Source organism: Lynx canadensis, chromosome B2 (assembly GCF_007474595.2).
Source record: "Lynx canadensis isolate LIC74 chromosome B2, mLynCan4.pri.v2, whole genome shotgun sequence".
NCBI lineage: Eukaryota > Metazoa > Chordata > Mammalia > Carnivora > Felidae > Lynx > Lynx canadensis.
This window is the reverse complement of record NC_044307.1, coordinates 151,938,917-151,962,094: the sequence shown is the minus strand read 5'-3', so window position 1 is coordinate 151,962,094 and position 23,178 is coordinate 151,938,917. Positions and strand designations below refer to the sequence as shown.

General features: G+C 52.0%; 1 protein-coding gene across 1 annotated transcript in view; it reads left to right on the top strand.

Moving 5' to 3' along the window:
• The window catches only part of WDR27 (WD repeat domain 27), a 154,286-nt gene that overhangs the window by 26,195 nt on the left and 104,913 nt on the right, over positions 1-23,178 (top strand). Inside the window, exons 6-17 of the mRNA XM_032593355.1 lie at positions 268-408; positions 1,377-1,444; positions 1,643-1,764; positions 2,160-2,242; positions 7,497-7,575; positions 9,053-9,146; positions 9,212-9,321; positions 9,920-9,997; positions 13,046-13,143; positions 14,351-14,440; positions 18,716-18,837; positions 19,665-19,798. Of these exons, the coding sequence (XP_032449246.1) occupies positions 268-408; positions 1,377-1,444; positions 1,643-1,764; positions 2,160-2,242; positions 7,497-7,575; positions 9,053-9,146; positions 9,212-9,321; positions 9,920-9,997; positions 13,046-13,143; positions 14,351-14,440; positions 18,716-18,837; positions 19,665-19,798 (1,219 nt within the window). The remainder of the gene's footprint in view (positions 1-267; positions 409-1,376; positions 1,445-1,642; positions 1,765-2,159; positions 2,243-7,496; positions 7,576-9,052; positions 9,147-9,211; positions 9,322-9,919; positions 9,998-13,045; positions 13,144-14,350; positions 14,441-18,715; positions 18,838-19,664; positions 19,799-23,178) is intronic.

Sequence of the window (23,178 nt, the reverse complement as noted above, 5' to 3'; positions counted from 1 at the left end):
CCCGGCAGGACGCAGGTGCCACGTGGCCGCCTCGAAGGGATGGACGTGGCACCGGCTGCCACCTTGAGCTCGGAAGAAGTGATAGCCTTGCAGGTGACAGTCGAGTTGTGGTCGGGTCGCGGCCGTCTCGTCTTCACTGGACAGTGGGTTTCCAGGAAACCCGAGACCGTTGAACACCAGCCTGATCGAGTGCGGTTCTGGGTCATAAATGCCGAGAGCCGGCTGCCTGCTCAGTGGCAGCTGTGGGACGGAAGCCTGAGGGGTGAGACCGCCACGTCGTTCTCTCTTTTTCTTTGAAAAGTAGCCTGCCTTCTGAGAGTGCCCCGTGCCTGTGGGTTGGAAGCTCCTCTGGCTTACTCATACTTAACTTGGCGAACTTCGAATTGGAAGGCGTTTTACGTTACAAGGGTAAGGTGAAAGTTCAGGTCACCTTTGATCTAAATTTCATGTAACTTCTATTAATGTCTTCCTCTGCCACGGGAGGGTGACACCTTCAGCGTAGAAAGTCTGGTCACCAGAACGTGCAGACGAGGCGTGTTCGCCGTGCGTCAGGCCACGGGCAACTTCTGGGTCCCAAGGCCATGCTGTTAGCTCACTCCGACCCCTGGGTGGGTCTCCCTTCCCTTGGTCCTCGGTGTGCAGGGCTCCGAGGGACACCTCTCCTCAGGGCTGCCGCGCCTGTCCCGAGCTTATACCAAGGGCTTTTGAGTCCACACTGTCCATATTTCCTGCTGACGACTTGACACCTGTGACTGGACAGCCCCCCAGCTTGTCCGACTCCACGGTCTGGACTGACCTGGGGCGGCTCCCGTCTGTTCTCAGATTCTGCGACCTCCACGCCGGGAGTTGCCCTGCCAGTAATGTGGGCGTGATTCCTGACTCCGTCCCTCCTCCCTCCCCGAGCTTGCCCCCCTCAGGAGCCTCCTGCAGGCACAGCCCATGTCACCTGTAAGAGCAGTCTCCCTACTTTCTCCTTTAAGGCCCCTGTGTTTTGGGGACAGAGTCTGAGTTCTTAGCCTGGCCCAGCCCAGCCTCTCTCCTCGTTGGAGGTCACTGCCCGTTTCGACCGTCACTTACTTGCAGACTTTGCTTGAACCCTCCAAACCTCTGCTGACCTGAGTGCCTTCTTCTCCTCCCCCTGCTTGCCCTTGAAGGTTCACCGGAGCTCCTCTTAGATCTGGGTGTGTGTGTGTGTGCCCCTGGAATTGTGTTACCGGGGCTCGCCCCAGCTGCCCTATGCCTTCTCCGCCGGATTGAGCTGCCCCAGGGCAAGGGCTCTCGGGAGCGCACAGGCCCACGTGCGGTGGGCGTGCAGGCACGTGGGGTTCGTTCCCCCGTAAACGTTGCTTGTTTGTCTCTCTTTGCTGGAAATTAAGATTTCAGGAGCCTCAGCATTCAGGTTGCCGGATCGTGCGCAATGATGAGCAAGGCCGGCGAGCAAAAGGTGAGACCTGAAACGTGCCGTCCTCAGACCCTGCCGAGTGCATCGGTACGCGTCCTTTCCTCCACGTGGTGGAGTGTGACCTCGCGTGTGACGTTTGGCACGCGATAATTGCCCACGTGACAGGAGCAGCCTTACCCTGTGTGGTTGGGGTCACGGGTGTGTGCTCACTGTTGACCGTGTGACAACTGTCCCGTGCAGGCCATCTGCTTACTGACGTCCATGTTTGGCGGTCAGATCGCCGTGTTGGAAATCCGTCTCGCGGCTCTGGTGCGGTCTCGGCAAGGTCTCGGTGCCGGAAGGAGCCTGTCGGTGCTGCCTCGGTAGGGTCTTCTCCGGTAGGATTTCTGCATGTGGCTTTCCCCGCTCAGGAGCTTACGTTCCTGTCGATTCTAAGAATTAAAAGTAAAGCTTAGTGAACTCCCAACTCTCCTGACCTGTTCGAAAGAAATTCTTGCTCATGGCATTGCTTCTGTCTTGTTTAAAAGTAAATGATTCGTACTTAATTTTCAATGTAAAAGTATTTTATTTCAGGATAGAATGTAAATTATAAAAGAGCCATTTTGTTAAAAATAGTAAAGATTATTTCTTAGAAGAAGAGGAATAAGCTTGATCGTTTCCAAAGATCGCACATCCGTATCTACATGAGTTAATCCCTTGTGATGTCCTGACAACGTGCATTTTGTGAGTTTGTTCTCCTGGCGATTTGTCTGCCTAGTGGCTGTGTCCTGTCCACGTCTCCGCTGCACTTCAGAATTGCTGAGGAGCGCAGGACCCCACCGGCGCCTCAGCGACGGTCCGGTTAGTACCCCCTGCTCTGGGACGTGGCGCAGTGACCTGCTCTGTGGATTCATGTTTGTCCGCGTGAAAATTCGGCATTTCCTCTGTCCATCGCTGCTTCGTTTCTCTGCCTCTCATGTATTTTTTACATGCTCTTTGTGGTAGGGAATGTGCTAGATATTTTGTTTTCCTGAATCGGGTATCATTCATAGGAATTCAAAAACAAGTGCTCTAGGGGCACCTGGGGGGCTCAGTCGGTTAAGCGTCTGACTTGGGCTCGGGTCATGATCTCGCGGTTCGTGAGTTCGAGCCCCACGTTGGGCTCTGTGCTGACAGCTTGGAGCCTGGAGCCTGCTTCGGATTCTGTCTCCCTCTCTCTCTGCCCCTCCCCTGCTCATGCTCTGTCTCTCTCTCTCTCTCTCTGTCAAAAATAAATAAAAACACTAAAAAAAAAAAAAAAAAAATTAAAAAAACCAAACGCTCTACCGGCCAGAACATACATGTGGATGCCCAGTTATTGATCACGGGACTGATTTTTTCTTGTCTCTCTTTGCTGAAGATTGTAAAGCCATTGCCAAGCATCACATCGTTTTACCCCTGCAGACTTGAGTATGCGTTTCTAAAACACAGACGTGTGCTTAGTGGCCGTGATGCCATTATCAAAACCAACAGCGATTCTTTTGTGTCCTTTATTAATTAGCCAGCCCAGATAAGTTATTGCTGATTGTCTCAAAAATCTTTCTCATTGTATTATTATAAGCAGAAAACAAATCCGCATGTTGCTTTTTACCAAGAAATAATTTTAAAGTTCTGTTTTAAGATGCCAGACTTCATTACATTTTCCATTTATTTTCATTGTTGGGAATCACTGACAGCGATTCTTTTTTCCCTTTCGTTGACCAACCCGGAGCCCTAATCAGTATGGTTAAGCCTCTTGTTGACCTAATTACAAAACAACAGACGTGCTCGGTCTGCTTGTATCTCCATCTTTGATGAGGGACCCCAGCTCCTGGAGGGGGCACGACTGCAGGTGCAGGTGCCCTCCTGCTAGGTCGTCCAGGCTCTGGCTCTGGAAGGGCGGGGGGCTGTGCTGTCATCACACCCGTGTCCCGCCGCCCCCTCCCTTGTCCACGAGACCTTCCGAAGGCCTCCACTGTTCTTAACTGTGTTGCTCTGTGGCCCCCCCCCAGCCCCACCCAGCCGAGTCCCTCTGGGGAAGGCGTGCACGGACTGTCGCCCTCATACCTCCCCTCCCGCGTGGTCACTGCAGGCCGGGTCCCCTTCTTCGGGATCTGGGATCCCCTCTGCTGGGTTTCTGAGCCGCGGCCTCCTGTTCTTCTGGCTCTGTCCCTCCCTCAGTCCGAATACCCAGCCCTGTGTCGCTTCGGGAGTAGAAGTCCGTCCATCCTTCAATGGCGGCCTCCTCAGAGAAGTTTAAATTCCTATGTAGTTATGTTAGTGAAAACCGAAAGTCTTTACTAGGCATATGTTACGGCTTTATACTTAATTGGTGTGGTAAAAGTTGTTTTTCATATTCTTTTTAAAAACATGTTCTGTTCATTTATTTCTTCTTTCTTACATTTTTTATTGTGGTAGAATATCTATAATGTAAAATTTAACATTTTAACCATTAAAAATTTTTTTAAAATATTTTATTTATTTTTTTGAGAGAGACAGAGCGTGAGCAGGGGAGGGACAGAGAGGGACACAGAATCTGAAGCAGGCTCCAGGCTCTGAGCTGTCAGCATAGAGCCTGACATGGGGCTCGAACTCCTGAACCGTGAGATCTTGACCTGAGCTGAAGTCTCACAATTAACCGACTGAGCCACCCAGGCGCCCCACATTTTAACCATTTTTAAGTGTACAGTTCATTGGCATTAAGTGCCTTCATATTGTTGCATGATGTAAAGTCTTTTAAAATAATTTTATTAATACCAAAAATTATGTATATGTTTTTATTAAAATTACTTGGAAAAAAGTTGTGACAGATATTAATTAAATTGCTAATTAGTTGGAATATTAGGTTGCTTAGATAATATTCCGAAATTCTAAATACATTTTTACTCAAAGAAAATTACTTAGACTGGATGAACTCTATGTTAAGTGGCCACTGATGCTCTGTTTTTTACCTCTAAGTGTGGCCAGTTATTTTCATCACCACACATGTGACTTGGCATATCAAAGGTATAATCTTATGGCTCCTCTGTATGGAACTCTGTTACGAAATGAGACACATAATTTCCTCTTTCTTTTATTACTTCATTTCTTTAGATTTTATTCTTGTTTTATTTAGATGTACCCTTAAAAATGTTTGTTTGTTTTTTCATTTTTTGCTAGTATGGATCATCTTATTCGGATGAGTCTATATGATATACCATGCTTCACAGCTAAGTGATGCGTAGAACAAAACCTTTGATAAGAACAGTCGTGTAGACAGTAAGGCTTATTACGGAGATTATAATTTCTCTGTAACCAGGGACAGGTGCAATTTCAGACGGTTGATTTTTATGACAGTTTTATGTCTTGTTTAAAAAGTATTCATATGGAGAGTTAATGCAGATGACCGATTTATAGTTGTGCTAGAATCTAAAAATTTGCATCCCTCTAGTTGCAAGAAGCGTAATAGAAATAAACACGTGCGATGAACGGATATATTTTAATACTTAAAGCTTTTATTAAGACAATATGCCCTTCCATAAGTATGAACTTTATTCTAGTACTTTCAAGACTTTTTCATAACCAAGTGCCCAAATGCATCTGTTATTTTATTATCTGATTGGGAAAATATTTTCCGTTTGCTTTGTTTTTCTCGGAGATTTTTTCTCCTTCACTTGACACTGAGGTGGAGAGAGGTTTTCTGGGGCCCCCCCGGGAGCAGTTGTATTTCCAGGCCTTCCCCGAGGTGCCTCGTCCCCCGGGTGGGGCTCTGCCTTCGGCGAGCCGGATGCTTTTTGGGTTCCTGGTCACATGGGTGTCGTTTTAGTGATTTGCTCACTCGCTTCACTTGGTTTTTGATGGGAATATGGTCCAGGTTATCAGGCTTGAAATAGTGCCAGATACAGAACTGAGTTTCTTTGTTAAAAAACAAAACAAAACAAAACTATTTTCAAAATAATGCAATACTGTGCAAGTATCCGTTTTTTCTAAAGCTACTTTATACTGTTGTACAGAGTATTCATGTTGGATACCAAGTATTCAAGGTTTGTAAAAATCAATAATTCTGGCAGAATTTTATTTTGCCTGAAAGGATTTGAGATTTGTAAATATTTGTGTTAAGTTCATGCAGTGTCAGAGTTTTTATCAGTTGGCAGTGCTGTGGAAAACTTAGTAGGATAAGAAATTTCGTTGCCACTGAGGTGCACAGGTGTAGTCATGGTTAAGTGCTTTATCTTTCTTACTGCTCTATCATGTGGTAAATGAGTACGTGAGAGAAATGTGAGCTGATTTAAGATCATTGCTGTTCTTGTTTGTAGAAAAGATCTATTTGTCACAGATTTATAGAGCGAGTTACTCCACGATGGCTGGTTTCTAGTGTGCCACGGACGGAATTTCACATAGACGGGTTCTGTGTGTGGCCTGTTTTATTACGACGTGAGCTGATGTGTTAGTCTACATGGTGTTTGGAACATGTGCTATTGAGCACATACTGCAATTCAGTATCGTTTGAGGAATGAGAAAACGTCTTTTGTTGTTTTCTTATACTTGTAATACCCTTGATTTAACCTCCTTTGCTGGTATCGGTTGGTTTGGCATTGGGTGTGAAACCTCTTCGGTTTATAGTGAATGGCCTCCTTCCATGCATGTGAACTTTTGTGTTCTCAAGGAACTTTTTTCTTGGCATGTTAAACATTTGCTACTTTTTTTCTATAATTTATTTATTTTTTATAATTTAAGTCCAGATTAGCACATGGTGCAACAGTGATTTCAGGGGTAGATTCCTTAAGCCCCTTCCCCATTTAGCCCACCCCTCCATCACACAACCCCTCCAGCACCCCTCTGTTCTCCATATTTTAGAGTCTCTTATGTTTTGCCTCCCTCTCTGTATTTATCTTATTTTTGCTTCCTTTCCCTTATGTTCGTTCATCTGTTTTGTATCTTAAAGTCCTCATATGAGTGAAGTCATATGATTTTTGTCTTTCTGTGATTAATTTCGCTTAGCATAATACCCTCTAGTTCCATCCACGTTGCTGCCAATGGCAAGATTTCATCCTCTCTCATCGCCGAGTAATACTCCATCATATATATAAACTACATCTTCCTTATCCATTCATCCATTGATGGACATTTGGGCTCTTTCCATACTTTGGCTATTGTTGGTAGTGCTCCTGTAAACACGGGGGTGCATGTGTCCCTTCGAAACATCACACCTGTATCCCTTGGATAAATGCCTAGTAGTGCAATAGCTGGGTTGTAGGGTAACTCTACTGTTAGTTTTTTGAGGAACCTCCACGCTGTTTTCCAGAGCGGCTGCACCAGCTGGCATTCCCACCGACAATGCAAAAGAGATCCTCTTTCTCTGCATCCTCGCCAGCATCTGTTGTTGCCTGAGTTGCTAATGTGAGCCATTCTGACAGGTGGTATCTCCTGGTGGTTTTGATTTGTGTTTCCCTGATGATGAGTGACATTGAGCATTTTTTCATGTGTCGTTTGGCCATCCGGATGTCTTCTTTGGAGAAGCGTCTCTTCATGTCTTTTGCCCATTTCTTCACTGGATTATTTGTTTTCTGGGTGTGGCGTTTGATAAGTTTTTTATAGATTTTAGATACTAACCCTTTATCTGATTAGTCGTTTGCAAATATCTTCTCCCATTCTGTCGGTTGCCTTTTAGTTTTGCTGATGGTTTCCTTCGCTGTGCAGAAGCATTTAATTTTGATGAGGTCCCAATAGTTCATTTCTGCTTTCGTTTCCCTTGCCTCTGGAGACGTGTTGAGTAAGAAGTTCCTGCAGCCAAGATCAGAGAGGTTTTTGCCTGCTTTCTCCTCAAGGATTTTGATGGCTTCCTGTCTTCCATTGAGGTCTTTCATCCATTTTGAGTTTATTTTTGTGTCTGGTATAAGAAAATGGTCCAGGTTCATTCTTCTGCATGTCGCTGTTCAGTTTTCCCAACCCCGTTTGTTGAAGAGACTGTCTTTATTCCATTGGATGTTCTTTCCTGCTTTGTCAAAGATTAGTTGGCCTTACGTTTGTGGGTCCATTTCTGGTCTATTCTGTGCCATTGATCTGAGTGTCTGTTTTTGTGCCAGTAACATCTACTTCTTAAACTCGTTTCACACAGCGGTACGGAGCACCGTTCAGGACCAGCCTCTGGTTTTCCACGGCAAAGTGAGGTCATCTGGGTATGCGACCGCCCGGCAGTGAGTAACTAGGCCTGGAGAGGCGGGAAAGATGTGTGTGGAGGGCCACCCCCGGGTGCAGGGCAGGGACACGTGGACAGCAGTCAACACGAGGCCGCAGCAAGCCCCTCCTGTGTGCTCGCCATGTGCTCGCCTCTCGGGCGCCCTTTGGTCCTGATTGACGGCAGCGATGGTGCCTGGTGACCTTGTCAGGTGCCAGGACAGGGGCGGACCTGCCTGGGAGAGGGGGACGCAGGGACGGAGACCTGGCCGCCGGGGCTTTCTGGGAGCATTAGATGCAGTGTGTTCAGACCTGATTTGGTGGGTTGGGGAGGGAGGTAGTCAATGATGACGAAATTGGAAACAACGTGGTATCTGGGGAGTTTCAAGTACAGCAGAGCCTTGAAATCCCCTTGTCCTTCCGGAATGCCGCATTTCTTGGAAGCGGACTTTGCTTTTCTGTGTGAAATGCACGTTGGCCTCTGATGTCTTCTCACCCCAAATCTTGATCTGTTCCGTGCTCTTCACATACTGAGCGGGACGGCCCTGGGGGCCCCCACTCGGAACGCAGGTCAGGGCTTTGGGAGGCTCTCTGGGGTCACCCGTCCCCTGACCCGCTTATGCCGTGCTCTCCCTCCCCCTCGCCCCTGGCCTCCGCGTCCATCCCTCTGCCTCAGGGCTCTCCATTGGCCCTTTCTTCCCCCTCGTGCGCTTCCCTGAGGCTCACACGGGTGCTGCTTATGGGGCAGCCAGTCTTGCTTCTATCCAGGCTGCCTGGACAACATGCCCACCTCTGCCGTGATTCCCTCTCAGCACTTGCCTGCTTTATTCTCTGTGGCACGACTGGCTAGCGTGACTTCGTGCTTTACTTATTATTTATTCTTTAAACCTCTGGTCCTGGTACAGCACTTGGCACTCAGACCCTCTCACAAAGTACTGATGGATGACGGGTGGACGGATGGACGGATGGATGGATGGATGGATGACGGAGAGATGGATGATAGATGGGTGGGTGGATGATGGATGGATGGATTCTGGATCCTTGCCTCAACAAAATTGCACGCTAGTTCATACACCATGCCTGTGGGCACCAGCTGTAGTGTGATCTGCTGTGTTCAGTGTGGACTTCTGGGGTCCCTTATATTAAGGCACGTCTTGAGTTTTCTTTCCTGTGTGGGTGCCCAGGGGGAGGAAGAGGCCAGACCATGAACAGCCCTGAGCATCAACCTGGGAGTTTGAACTTTACGGGAAAAGTACAGCATGATGTTACCGTATTTTAAATGTCAAGGATCACCTTGTCAGGATATGCGGCACGGTGACCTGTCAGAGGCAGTGGGAGGGGCAGATGGAAGGAGGCGAGCCCAGCCCTGACCGTGTCCGCCTCCCTCCTGGCGTGCTTCCTGTGCTCCGGTGGCATTCTGGTTCCTTCTCCCATGTTCCCTGCTGGTCCCCGCTCAGTGGCCTCTTACCCTTTGTTCTCTTTTCTCCCATCCTCAAGTGACTGGCATCCTCCCTCCTCCGGGCCCCAGGGGACTTTCAGATCCTGCGGCAGTGCAGAGCCTCTGGTGGTGGCCACCCCCTCCTGCCCCTTGGTCTGATGGCTCCGGGCACGGCCCAAAGCTGAGCCTGCCACTGACACCGCAAGGCTTGGATGCAGGTGCGGGATGGGGGTGTGGCTGTCCCTCGGCTGTCCCCGGAGCTCAGCACCATGTGCCCCAGCATCTCTGGGAGCTTGTTTCTTCATCTTAAAAACCATCTCGAAACCAGGTGCCCGTTCAGCCACCGCCAGCGTTTAATCTAATTCTGTTCAAGAGAGAACTCAGTGTGACTTGCCAGGAACTTCTCTTCCGTCTCTGAGTAGGTTTGCAAAATAATGTTCACAAGTGAAGTTTCGTTTCTGTTATGATTAGATAAATTTATTCTCCAAAAGGAAACAATATCATAAGAATCATGTTTTGTATTCACTTTAGGGGGATTCTGACTTTGGGAGCAGTTTTTTTGATTTATACATCTTTCACACACACCTCACAAAATGGGACCGATAGATAATTTGCGGTGTGATCTTTACACAGAAATGGTTATGTTAGTGTTTTCCTAGTAGTCAAGATTTATAAGTGAGTAGCTCAGTATTATCCAGAATTTTTATGTCCAGATATATTTTCAGCAGTGCAATAGCCAGTGTAGATATATAATTGAAACAATAGCTGTTACAATTAAAGTAAGTGAGTGTTCGCTTTATCACTAGTTGGGACACTGAAAGCGTTTATGTGTTTATATGTTATGTATGTTTTGCTGCAAACTACAGGTCTCTTAAGAAGCTTGGAGCTGTCATCTTTGAGATGACGTAAGAGTTTTCTTTCCACAGCGTCACTATGTTTTCACCCAAGACCAACACCAGGAATAACGGTGACAGCCCTTCACGCCGCAGGGGCAGTCACAGGTGGTACGTCACGAACTTGCCTTTCAAAGTAGACGTAGCATAATTTGGGGAGGCCCTTTAAATACTGTCAGTGAATTTGTTCCAAACAGGTGTCCAACCTTGGGAGTACCAGATGTGTACATGGCCCACGTATACACAGCGTGTGCACGTTATTCGTATATGTATGTCCTTTTACTCAGATTCAGTTCTTCCGTATTCATTTTTCAGACAGGCTGCTATTTTTACCGTCTTGACAACTTGGCAATATTTTTTTCTTCTTTCTTTAAATCCAAGTTAGTTAACATATAGCGTGATAATGGTTTCAGGGGTAGAACCCAGTGATTCATCACCTACACACGACACCCAGTGCGCATCCCGGCAAGTGCCCTCCTCGATGCCCGTCACCCACCTACACCATCTCCCCCCACCTCCCCTCCAGCAACCCTCAGTCTTCACAGTCTCTCTTGCGGTTTGCCTCCCTCTCTGTATTTATCTTATTTTTCCTTCCCTTCCCCTATGTTCATCTGTTTTGTTTCTTAAATTCCACACGTGAGTGAAATCATATGGTATTTGTCTCTTTCTGACGGACTCATTTTGCTGAACACCATACCCTCTAGTTCCATTCCTGTTTGCTGCAAATGGCAACACTTCCTTCTTTTTGATCGCTGAGTCATAACCCATCGTGTGTATACAAACCGCTTCTTTATCCATTTGTCAGTCAGTGGACATTTGGGCTCTTTCCATACTTAGGCTATTGTTGATAGCGCTGCTATAAACGTTGGGGTGCCTGCGCCCCTCAAAACAGCATCCCTGTATTCCTTGGATAAATACCTAGTAGTGCCATCGCTGGGGCATAGGGTAGTTCTATTTTTAGTTTTTTGAGGAACCTCCATACTGTTTTCCAGAGTGGCTGCACCAGTTTGCATTCCCACCAGCAGTGCAAGAGATCCTCTTTCTCCGCATCCTCACCAACCTCTGTTGTTGCCCGAGTTGCTAATGTGAGCCATTCTGACAGGTGTCAGGTGGTATCTCCTGGTGGTTACGATTTGTATTTCCCTGATGATGAGTGATGTGGAGCATCTTTTCATGTGTCACTTGGCCATCTGGATGTCTTCTTTGGAGAAGTGTCTATTCATGTCTCTTGCCCATTTCTTCACTGGATTATTTGTTTTTTGGGTGTTGAGTTTGATTTGTTTATCGTCTTGTGGATACTAACCCTTTACCAAATATGTCATTTGCAAATATCTCCTCCCATTCCATCAGTTGCCTTTTGGTTTTGTTGAGAGATTCCTTCTCTGTGCAGAAGCTTTTTATCTCGATGAGGCCCCAATAGTTCATTTTTGCTTTTGTTTCCCTTGCCTCTAGAGGCAATAGTTAATTTTTGTTAAAATACTGTTTTAAGAAAGTGTTGTAGCCAGCGATGGATCATTCTTGATAAGTTTCTTGCTTAATAATTGGACAGAAAAATTTGATCAGTTTATGGGCTCCAGGCGAATATTGAATGGCCGGCGATGAGCTCACTGACGTGGATGTGCTTCTTGTGGGATGCACTGCTGCCCATGATGTGCGGACCGTGGCCAACCTGCCGATCCCCAGGCCCCACGTGCCTAGATGGGAAGGTGTTTGGGGGACCTCTAGGACCTAGATTCCCTCATTTGGATGGAGACTATGGCTGGTGGTATCAAATTATCACCCACTCCAGTCTACAGCCCGTCTACACTCACACGGGGATGGAGACTATGGACGACGGGAGTGAAGTGTCACTGACTCCAGTCTGCAGCCCGTCTGTACTTGAGCAGTCACTTGCCAGATGCTGGTTTTGCCCACGTGTTGTGACGTTTTTCTTAAGCCCCATTGCTCTTCCTGCCCGTCTGTGCTGCTCCTGTATCAGTGGGTCAGCGGCGGTGGGGATGTGCCCGCAGCAGGTGCCCTCGGACCCTGGGACAGCTGTCTGTGGTTGAGTATAGAATGCAGCAGGAAAGAGCGCTGCTCAACTCTGATCTTTCTGGTGGCTTTTTCCTATGAGAGCCCAGCTCTCCAGACAGAGTCAGCTGTCTCTGCTGCAATTCCAGCCCCAGGGGGCATTGCATTGAGGGGTTTCCGGAGACCCCAAACAACGTCCTCGGCACAGGCAAGTGTTTCTCAGGGAGAGGCTCCTCTGAACACCCACCAAATTTCCCTTCGAAGGGACGGTGCTGCCTGGCTGGGGGCGGGCCTGCAAGCCCGTCTTCCCAGCTTTTACTGCATTAGAGACATGAGTAAATGTGTCTGACTTGTCTTCCGTAACTTTCAGCTTTTACAACAACCTGTCTTCGGATCATAGGTACTTTCCTTTCTGCCCTGTGCAGTGTGCCTGGAACTTTGCACGTCCCCCTAACCTGTGGCAATTCTGCCTGACAGGTGGTTTTGTGCTCTGTTTACACTGGATTCTGGGACTGCGGTGGGAAGGACGTGGCGGCCACGTGGGTGCCAGTGAGGGGCCTGGGCTCCTGTGCCCTGGCCAGTCCCCAGGCCGCTGGGCCAGCTACTGCTCAGAGGCTACCAGGCCAGCTGCTGAAAATGAACAACGGGGGGACTTTGCCTAAAGATCTGAATGCCTTCCGTGGGCCGTGCTGCCTTCCCCCCAGGCCCTGCGGGTTCCACGCCACCCAGCCTGCCCCTGCACAGGGCCCTGACCGTCGGTCCTTCTCCCCAAGTCCGTGGTCTCTCACAGACTTCAGGTGTGATTATTTTCTGGGCAGATAGAAGCCATTTGCAGATTATCTGAGTAATTAGTGGATAGTCACCCACACGGAATCTGAAACTGGGAAGTGAAGTGTGTTTTTTCTTGCTAAGATGCTCTCATCTGGCCATCCCAGGGTCCCCTTCAGTTATGTGAAACAGGAGAAATCCTTGACATTTTGTACTTAAAATATGTGCATTATTTCATGGCTTTGAATGTGTTTCTGTACGGTCAAAGTCGATAGAATAAAATCGCACATCTGGATAGGCGAACCCTTTCTAGTTTATTTTTTTATTTCTAACCTCACTTTGAACTCTCTTGATTTTCATTTTCTCTCATGTTCCTTCAAGTAAGGAGTACCCTCTGGAGAGTTCTCCGCCAACCAGACTCCACAAGCAGCGTGTCCTTGCCCACGGGCCAGCCGCCGCGCTCTGTGTCCAGTTCTCGGGTACGCCGAGTCCGGGGGCCGCCTTCACCGCGTGTGCGAGGGTCTCTCCCCTGCCGCTGCTTCACTGGAAACGGAGTTCAAAGTCTTGGTTACTTGAAGTTGTCTGGCGTGCCGGGGTCTGGACGAAAGCCAGCGGCACTTGGAATGGGGGCGGTGGCCCTTGTGCCGGCCGCTGATGGGGTGCAGGAGCCTTGGGTAGGGGCTCCCCCTGCTCCCTCCGCCGGCTCCTCTTGGGGGGCAGGGGCGGATGACCTCGGGGTCCCACGTCAGCTCCCTCCCTCCCTCCCTCCCTCCCTGATAGAGCCTCTCCGACCCCGCGGGTGCTTGTCTCTCAGGCACAGGCACAGGCAGCGCCCCTTCTAGACTGATCCTCCAGACCCTCAGCGTTTTTCCTGAGCAGGTTTGCAGAAGTGGGGAGCCGCTCTCGCCCGGGCGGCTCTCCTCTTTGAGGCCTTTTTTCAGAAGCACATGTCGTTTCCGAATTTACGTGGAGTCAGTCAGGATGGGGAGAAGGCTTGTGTCTGGGGGTCAGGACCCGCCCCACCTGCCTCCACGACTGTTCCACCAGCCGTGCCCCTCAGGACTTTAAGCGCATTCGTTCCCACAGCTTATCGTTACTTACAGCTGTTTTTATATAATTCCAGCCAAAGCATATTTTGAATAATTTTGGGAAATTAGGTAACGTACTCTCAGTGGTCAAGTATCTTTGTTGATATTCAACGGGCTTGCTTGTGATTATATGATTCTATGAGATGATTAGAAATAAGGTAGGAGCCTCGGGTTTGAAAATTACAGGTGGGGGGGGGTTCTGTAGTTTAGTTCTGTACTGTTTTAGGGATCTGTTTAAATAAGACTGCTTAGCTGAATAACGTGTGTCTGAAAAAATCTGTTGATGGGAGGCAGGGCGCCCTGGGGATTAGGGTACTTTGGGTTCAGGTCCCAGCGCTGACTCTTGACTAGCCCTGCAGCCTGGGTGTGCCGCCTCAGCTCCTGCCTCTCGGGCTCTCTCTGAAGGAAGCCGGGGGGACGTCACCTGGTGGGCCCTCAAAGGGTGCTGGTGGCTGTTGAGCAGATGCTGTTTGCTGTAGATTCTCTCACTACCTGGGAAACCCAGCCTCAAGCCAGCTACCAGTTCTGTTCCCCTGTTGTGAGTGCGCCTCCGGTGAGCTGTGACTTTATAGGCATTTCTCTTACTCTTTTTCTGCAGGAGATGGGCGGTGGCTGGCCTGTGGCTTAGCCAACCACTTGTCGCTGGTCTTCCGTGCTGATCTTACTGGGACACCTGCTGTCTTCTCAGGTACAGTGCGTGGGCTCCTTTGGTCCTGGGTGTCGGTTGCCACGTGCCCTTCCAGTCCCTTCAAGATCAGAACAGAATAGAGCTGAGGCCCTCGTGGAGGTTTAGCAAACTAGATCGGCCCCACCACGCTGGGGGGGAGGGTGTGGCCGGGGCGGCCGGGGCAGCGGGCACCCCGAGGTCAGGGAACAAAGCTTTTGCGAAGGTCCAGGGGAGGGGGCACAGTCAGATCTCGCAGACGTGTGACCAAAGCACATTCGGAAGGTCGGGAGGGAGGGCTTGTATACGGACATTTTTATAAACGTAATGAGGCGAGTAGACTCGAAGTGAGGGCAGTGGTGTGGGAAGTCTCACTGTTTTAGTTTCCTGATAGGTTCCTGGTCCTGGAGCCCTGAGTGACCCCCCACGCTTGCTCGGGCTCCTGGAGCCGCTCGCTTTAAGACTCACACTCAGTACATGTTTTAGCAACAACAAGAACCCAAAAAGCAAATGCTGTCAGTCCAGGTGTTTCTGTGATATAGGTGGATGGGCTGCAGGCGTGGGGGGGGCACAGGTGTGGTGGTGGGGACGGGGGTGCAGGCAAGGGTATGGGGGGCACAGGTATGGTGCAGGTGTGGTGGCGGGGTGGGGGCAAGGCGCAGGGGTGCGGGGGGGGGGCAGGCGCATGCTCTCCAGCATCCTGCGGGCTCAGGCTACCTCGTCCTGGCAGCAAGGAGGAGGGGCCCCTGTGGAAGGTGCTCATCATCCCCTGCGCGTCCTGTGGCTCCTTCCTGGCTCAAAACCGTCATCCTGAATGTTCTCGTTAAGGCACCTTCCGTGTCCTGGTCTTTCTGTTGCTCAACAATTGTTATAAGTAGCAATTATGTTGGACGTGGACATTTCTCTGTATCTTATTGCAGGAATAGGGCTTGTGGCTGAACTAAGATAATGCAGTAGATATTTGAACTCGCCTATTTGTGTTTTGGGGAAGAGTCATTTTTACCCAACTGTTCTTACCCTACCTGTTCTAGGACACCGTTCCACCTTATGCAGCTGGTTTAATAGTCCTGTAATTCAGCTTTGAAAGTATGAGTGCTTTTTCAGCACTTACTGTGGGAAGCAGGAAAATGGGCGCTTTTATCGCCATCATCATCTAAGACAGAGATATAAATCTGGGTACTTTGTTGTGGGTAGAATCGGACGCTGAATTAGAATTCCCTTCGCAGCACTTGGAGTGGATTCTCAGAGGGCACAGCTGGGTGTGCCTCCTGGTCTGAAAACCAGTGTTCATGATGGCGTTCATTTAATAAGGGTGCCCACGTTTGTGCTGTAGAATTTAGGACACTTTCTGTCCCACCTTGTGCAGCACCAGCCTTGGAACTTCTGCCCCTCGTCAGCAAGTGCCGGGCACAGAGCAGACGGGGGGGGGGGGACGTGCCTGAGGCTGAGGGGTGTTACCAGTGAGAGTCTGGGGCCAGCCACTTCAGGAGATTAGATTTAATTAAGTCTTTATTAAATGTCACAGAATTGCATAAAAACGTGTTCTTAAAAAAGGTGGAATGAGGTTTAGAACCTCTCACCTCCTGGTGTGAAGTTCTCTGTCCACTGGAGCTCAAGCCACGCCATTGGCGTCCACGTTCCTTTTCTGTGGTGTGGGGGTCACACACCCCGGGTGTGGCCGTGGCCCCAGGAAAGGAGAGGACTCAAATGTGTTTTGTGCCCTGTTCATTCGATTTCTGAGGCTTATGTCCCCAGCACGCACAACACAGGGGCATCCGCCATCCAGGTCCGTGTGGTCCAGCGAGAGGGCCGTGTGTGCAGCAAAGAACTGAGCACAGGTCAGCCTGGGTCCTTCACGGGCACACCGAGAAGCTGGAGCTGGGGTCCCAGCGCCAGGCCTTGAAGTCACAGCTGCTTGTGTGCAGGGTGGAGCTCGGAGGAGAAGGTGCCATGGGGGTTCTGGTTGTTCTCATTCGGAGTCAGAGAGGTCTGTCCCTCCCCTCTGAGCTGACGCCCTGGGTGGGCTCCTAAGGGCCGCAGCGACACTGGGGGACCGGCGGAGGGCGTCCCTTTAGTGTCTGCATCGGGAGTGCTTCTGCCTTCTCTGGTGACTCAGTTGGCCTTGTCTGGGCGCCCAGGCTTGGAACGGCAGTTAGCGGTGGGAGGGGTGGGAGGGACGCAAGGACAGGAGGAGGATGTCCCCATGCTGCAGTGGGTTATCACTTGATTGGGAAGAATGACACCCAGCGAGATGCAACCTGCGGCTTCGGCCTCATTCCCTGGGGGAGGCGGTGGGGGAGGGGCCCTGAGACACTTCAGTGAACCCTCCCGGGCGCCCTCTCCGGTGGCGGTTACAAGCCTCCTTCCCCTGGAGGCCCCAGCCTTGCTCCGCGGCCCAGCAGTGGTGACGATGCCCCTTACGGGGCCTCAGTCCTTCTGCTGAAACTCCCACAAGCCCCCACCAGGGGGCAGCAGCGCCACCGCAGGTGAAATTCTGGTTGGACGGGCCGGTTTCAGAACTGCAGTCCCTGCTCTTTATAAACATTTCCTGCTTCCCCATCTTTCTCCTGTTGCTTTTCCGGCGAGTGTGATGTGATCCTGCAGTTCATGGTCTCATCTTTGGTGGTCTGGCCGCAGCAGGAACGTCTGCACGGTGCCGGGGGCTCCATCCGCGTTCAGGCAGGTGGGCACCGCGGCAGAGCCAGGTCCCGGATGCGGTGCTCGCCTGGGGTCCCTCCCCACAGTCCTGGCTGGATGTGGGGATGTGGTGCCTGCGCAGGAAGGCAGCCTTGTGTGGCGCGGGGGCCACTGGGCCTGCCACGTGGGTCCAGCCTCCCCGGTACTGCCCACCCTCTCCGTTCCCACTTCTGAAAGCCCACGGTTTTCATTTCTGAAACCGCACACGCCCCATGACTGCCTCGTCCCTGCCTTTCCTTGGGCTCCTCCCCCTGTCAGAGCAGCAGGTGGCCGCAGGGTCAGACTGGCTTTAAGATACCTCCCCGGGGTGACGACCTTTCTAAGTGGTCACCCATGGCCTTGCTCTGTGGCCCAGCAGCGGTGGTGACTCCCCCTTACAGGGCCTTAGTCCTTCTGCTGAAACTCCCACAAGCCCCCACTAGGGGGCAGCAGGTGAGCAGCAGCCCGAAGGGAGGAGCAGGGCCGGCGGCCGGGGTGGGGTCCAGGGACCGAGTCCATCCTCTGTGGTCAGCTCAGAGCTGGGGCGCACGCTCGGCCTATCCCACTGACCACGTGTGTGATTGGGGGAGACGCCCCGTGGGTGCCCCAGCCCTGCACCGGGGTGCATGTCTGTCAAGGGGAAGGTGCCGCAGAGACCGCCCGATGCATTGTCAGCGCAGAGTTCCGGCCTTCCCGTTGCCCGACGTGAGGATGGGGCCACCAGAGCGCGCATCTTGGCTGTTTGCCGCCTCCGCGGCGGTGGTGGTGACACAAGTCAAGGGGTCACAGTGGCCCAAAGAACAGACTGCGCGTGTCATTTTAGAACTTGTCTCTAGGGGTTTTGGTAAGAAGTGGGAAGCAGGTAACTGCTGTTTCTTGACCACTTTTCTTTCTTTTCAACTGTGTGTGGCTCCTCTCTGTGCAGCACATTCGACAAACTGTTGGGGGACGGCCTGTCTACCGACCGGCGGCCAGCAAGGGCCTAACAAATACTCACACGGTTCCTGACTGTGGGCAGTAAATCCTCATAACCGTTCCCTTCAGTATTGAAAGACCAGCAGTTCCTTGAGATGTGTTATCATGAAGTCCATGGATTTTTTTTCTTTCTTTTAATATTTTTTTAACGTTTATCTATTTTTGAGAGAGAGAGACAGAGTGCGAGTAGGGGAGGGGCAGAGAGAGGGGGAGACACAGAATGGGAAGCAGGCTCCAGGCTCTGAGCTGTCAGCCCAGAGCCGGACACGGGGCTCGAACTCACGAGCTGTGAGATCATGACCTGAGCCGAAGTTGGACGCTTAACTGACTGAGCCTCCCAGGCACCCCTGGAGTCCACAGATTTCTATACATTTTATAAGTTTCTGCATTTTGTTTCTTCTTTAAAGACACAAATGCACACATAATTTGGGGCTTTATGTTTCAAATATAATTTCTGAAATCAGTCCATCAATAACCATGTCAAGTCTTTAAACGAGGCAGAAGTCACCTTCTCGGTCTTTGGTTTCACTGGTGTCACCATAGCTTGGGAAGCCCTCTGGCCTCTGGCCTGGCTGGTGGTTCCTAGAAGCTGCACTCGGCTGTGCCGCATGAAGGTTCCAGGCGCCCCCTCTGTCTCCCTCCCATTAGGTCATGACGGGGCAGTGAGCACGGTGTGCTGGAGTCATGACGGCCGGTGGCTGCTGTCCACTTCCCTGGACGGGATGCCGAGGGTGTGGTCGCTGCGTAGGGCGGAGCTCGTGCTGTGTGTGGTAAGGGACTTGACAGTGAGCACGCAGCGCCTTCTCGGGGCCCCAGGCTCTTGCCCTAACTGGGAGGCTGAGGCCGGGGTAAGCCGGAGATGCATCAGAACCGCCAGCGGCTGATGACGAAGTGTCTTCTTAAATGTGTGCGTATGTGTATTTACCCACACACCTGACGTGCACACACACAGCTGCGTGTGAGCATTTTAATGTGCTTGGAGGTGACCGTCTGGAGAAAGTGGGTGAGGCACGAAGGGAGGGTGGGATCATCTCACGGCCAGGATGGGAAAGGGGGCTAGTCAGAAGAGGAGCCCACAAACTGCAAATTGTCAGAGATGTGGCTCTCTTATTCCCGTGAGTCTTGTTGTCAAGGGGGGTCGAGCCCTAGGAGAATGAGCCGGGAGGGGAGGCGCGTCAGACCTGGGGCGGGGCCCTGAGTCGAGAAGTTTGGCAGCAGGTTCAGGGGGATGCACTTGCTTTAGGGCCGTGACACTGCTGTCTCGGACATTCTGAGATACAGGCTGAGAGCAGAGCCCTCAGACTCCTCGTGGTGAGAATTTTGTCTCTACTAAAATCCTTGCTACTCCGCGTGTTCACTGCCAAGTGTCAGTCTTCCTTTAAAGTCTAAGTGGCCAGAATTCCAAATACGTACTACTTGGAACATCTTTTAGGAGTAGTCAGGGAGAGGGAACAAAATTGTAAACCGGTTCTAACACAATCTGTCTGTACATTTAAGGTAGATGTTTGGGGTTAACATGAAGACTGTCCTGTTTTGCGCAGTGGAGTTTGTTGCTAACGTCTGTTGTGTTGGCAGTAACTACCGATCTGCGTTATAGGGCAGAGACCTGTTCCCGAAGCCCATCCAGTCCGCCCAGTTTTACTACCTGGATGCTTTTATATTGTGTTCTTCTGGCCCTGAACTTCAGCTCCTGAAGTGTCACATTGACACGAGCAAGGATGAGATAAGAAGGTACGTAGCCTCCTCTTTTACATTTTCTCTCTGTAGTGGGGGGCGCTGTGTTTCAGGGCTGACGTTATGAAACAAGAGTGTTTCCATTTGAATGTTATGTACAGCATAATCACAGCCTGGCCAGCTGCTGCTAGGAGCCGGGTGAGCGGTCTCTCCCTGCCCGGGACCGCAGTGCGGGGCTTCAGAAGGTGGCGTTCCCGCCTCGATGGACGTTGTGTGGGACGATTACTACTGTGTTTATGGTGAAGTTAAAGATGAAACGTTTCCTACACACACACACACACACACACACACGTGCTGAATATACTAAATGCCTGTTTGGCTACACCTCCCTTTGGGAAATATTAACACTTTTTTTGTTTGTTTCCAAAGTTTTTAAAGAAATGAAAAATTACAGGGATAAATAGGGGGCTGCCTTTCCAGGCCTTTCCTGCCCCTCTTTCCTCTGCCCCCCCTTTTTTTTTTCTTACCAGGGTGAGGGTAGCTGCCATCAGCCCAGTACAAAACTACCAGTACCATTGACCGTATTTCCTTGTGCTGCACTTCCGTCCCTGACCTTGACCTCCCCTCTGCCAGCCCCCAGTTCTGTACGTATGAATCTGTTTGTGTTTCGTCGTTGCTTGTTTTTAGATTCCACTTGTAAGTGCGGTCATACGGTGTCTGTTTTTCTCGGACTTACTTCACTGAGCACAGCTCCCTCTGGGTCCATCCTTGCTGCAGATTCAAGACCTTAATCTTTCTTGTGTCTGAGTAATATCCCATTTGTGTGTGTGTGTCTCTGTAGGTCTCTCCCTCTGTGTGTGTGTGTGTCTCTCCCTGTGTGTCTGTGTCTGTGTGTCTGTGTGTGTGTGCGTGTGTGTGTGTGGTGTGTGTGCACACGCACCGCGTCCTCTCCGTCCATCGGTCAGTGGACACTGGGGCTGCTCCCGTGCTGTGGCTGTTGTGACTTCCCTCTTGCTGAGACCCTGGTGTGTTTGCTTCCCATCCGTGGATCTCTAGGTTTCCACGCGGTTTTATTGAGTCTTTAAACGCAGCACGCCTTTCATAATAATCCAAATTACGCCTGTGAGACTCAGCCGCGCTCACGAACGGAACTTTGGTCTGTTTGCGCGCCGTCGTGAGATTTTATACGGTAGGAACGTGCCGCACGTCCTCCCCCCTCCTCTGGTTGACCGATACCTGCTTCTTCCGACTTGTCGTTCTCACCGGTGACTTAGGGCCGGTTTGCGGGGTGCCTGCCTGGAAGTGGGCTGTGGGGGCGCATAGGGTGTCTTCAGACCCGCCTTCTGGGTGCCCGGCAGCAAGCTGTGTGCGGCACACACGGTGAGGGCAGGCCGTGTTGTGCTCCGGAGGCTGTCCGTCCTGCCCTCCTTCCTGTAACTCAATGCCTGATGACGGCTTTCCCGGCACGTCCCGAGCCACCCGGAGGCGGGCGGTCCACGGGGTGGAGGACCCCCCCGAGAACCGCCCGGTGCCCTCAGTGTGTGCTGGTTCCCTTCTGTCGCTTCTCGCTTTATGCCGTGAAGGTGGCTGCCGTAGCTCCAGGCATCACGTTTATATTTCTTATGTGGCAAGATGAAGGGGGAGACTTTGCCGAAGCCTGCAGGCCGCAGGCCCCTGGGCGCGTGGCAGGGACTGTCAGAATCTGTGAACGAGGTTCCCTTACACAGCACATGTGGGAAGTTGCCCCTGCATCGGCTCACCTGTGCTCTTGCTTTGGAGCATGTGGGTTTGAATGAGCTAGTGTGAGCTCGGGGTCTGGCTTGCGAGTCACTGTGGGATCTGTTTCATCCCCGTTGTGCCCGTTGGGAGACCCATGGGTAAGTTTTCAGCTTAGCGGCCTTACTGGATAGCTTTTTAATTGTGGATGGAGGGATCCATATAGCACACGTCCCCAGATCTCAGCCGGAAGATCGGCCTACTTCTAGGTCAGGCCGGGACACGGGTGCCGAGGCCAGGATGGGTGTGGGTCAGGTGCGATGGATCCATGAGGCCGCTCCTGCGGCTGGACAGACGGAACAGAGTGCCCTGGGCTTCCAGTAGCGTTACCCCTGCGGCCTTCCCCACGCACACTCTGCCTGGCGCACACACTCATCCTCAGCCCGTCCTCGGAGACCCCCTGCGGGCCACCCGGCCTCACTGCCCAGGGGCCCCAGCCTGCGGTGCTGGGTTGACGACAGGGCGGGCTGCCGGCCCCTCCCCCAGCCGTGTGCAGTGTTGCGAGGAGGAAGCCGCGACACAGGGAAGTCCCCGTCGGAAGTAGGAAGGCGGGGGACGGTGAGTCGCGTGTCAAGTGACGTCCGTCGGGACCCAGCAGAGGTCCTGCCTGCCCCGGCTGGATTCCCCGGGAGGACCTCCCTCGTCTGTACGTCCGGCTTCGGGCCCCCCGTCCGTCGCGGGTGCTCATGCTCCATGTGTCCTCTGGGCTGCGGTGCGGCACCGCGCGCCGGCCGGTCTGAGTGACGTGCTCTCCGCCGGTGAGAGTCTGGGGCGAGCTACGAGGATCCGGAGGCTTGCTGGCTGTCGCGAGCCCAGCGTTTCCGTGTCGTCTTGGTTTTGATGATACAGGTCCCGGGAAAGAGGTACTGGGCCGGCTTCCAGTCCGGCGGCCAGAGCCAGGGCGTGCAGGCGATTCCTCCTTGCACGCCCTGGCCTGGCACGCGCTTATGTGGCCCGAGCCTCCGGTGGGTGGTGGTGTGCAGCCAGGGGAAGCCTCCCCCTGCTCTGTCTGGGGAGGGGCCCCGTGCCAGCTGCTGGAGAAGCGCCCATCCCCAGGCCTGTCGCTCAGGCTGCGGCGTCTTCCCCACGTGTCCCAGCGTCAGCTGGAGGTGGTGACTCTGAAACGGCCGGGGCTTTGCATGATGGGACTCTGAACCTTGCACAGGCTGCAGGCGTGAGCGCCTCTCAGCAGGACCGTCTGTTGTTCCGGAAGGCTGCGGGCCGGCCCCTCGGTGCACACTTGTTCTTGTCTGGGAGCAGAGACGGAAATGCCGTGCGCCCAGCGGCACGTCCCCCCGCCCCCCTGCCCTTCCTCTCCCTCTGAGCCTGAGGGGGTGCGTGGCCCGCGATGCCACGGGAATGCGGTGCCCAAACGGGGAGTCCCCATGCACCCCCACTCCCCGTGATTTTAGCCGTGCGTTGCTTGCACCCTCTGTTCTTTCTGAACAGCGTCGCCTGGCCTGTGCTGTCCGCAGACGGAGCAGCCGCTCTCTGTCCCGTTAACCACCTGCTGTGCGGTCCAGTGCCGGTTTCCAGCGGGGATGCACAGTAATTTATGGGGTCTGTGCGCTGGCACTGAGCCTTACTGCCGACCTCCTGTGACTCCACTCCATTTGTCCCTCGAGCCCCACAACCCTGTCCCCAGGACCTGTTCTCTGGGT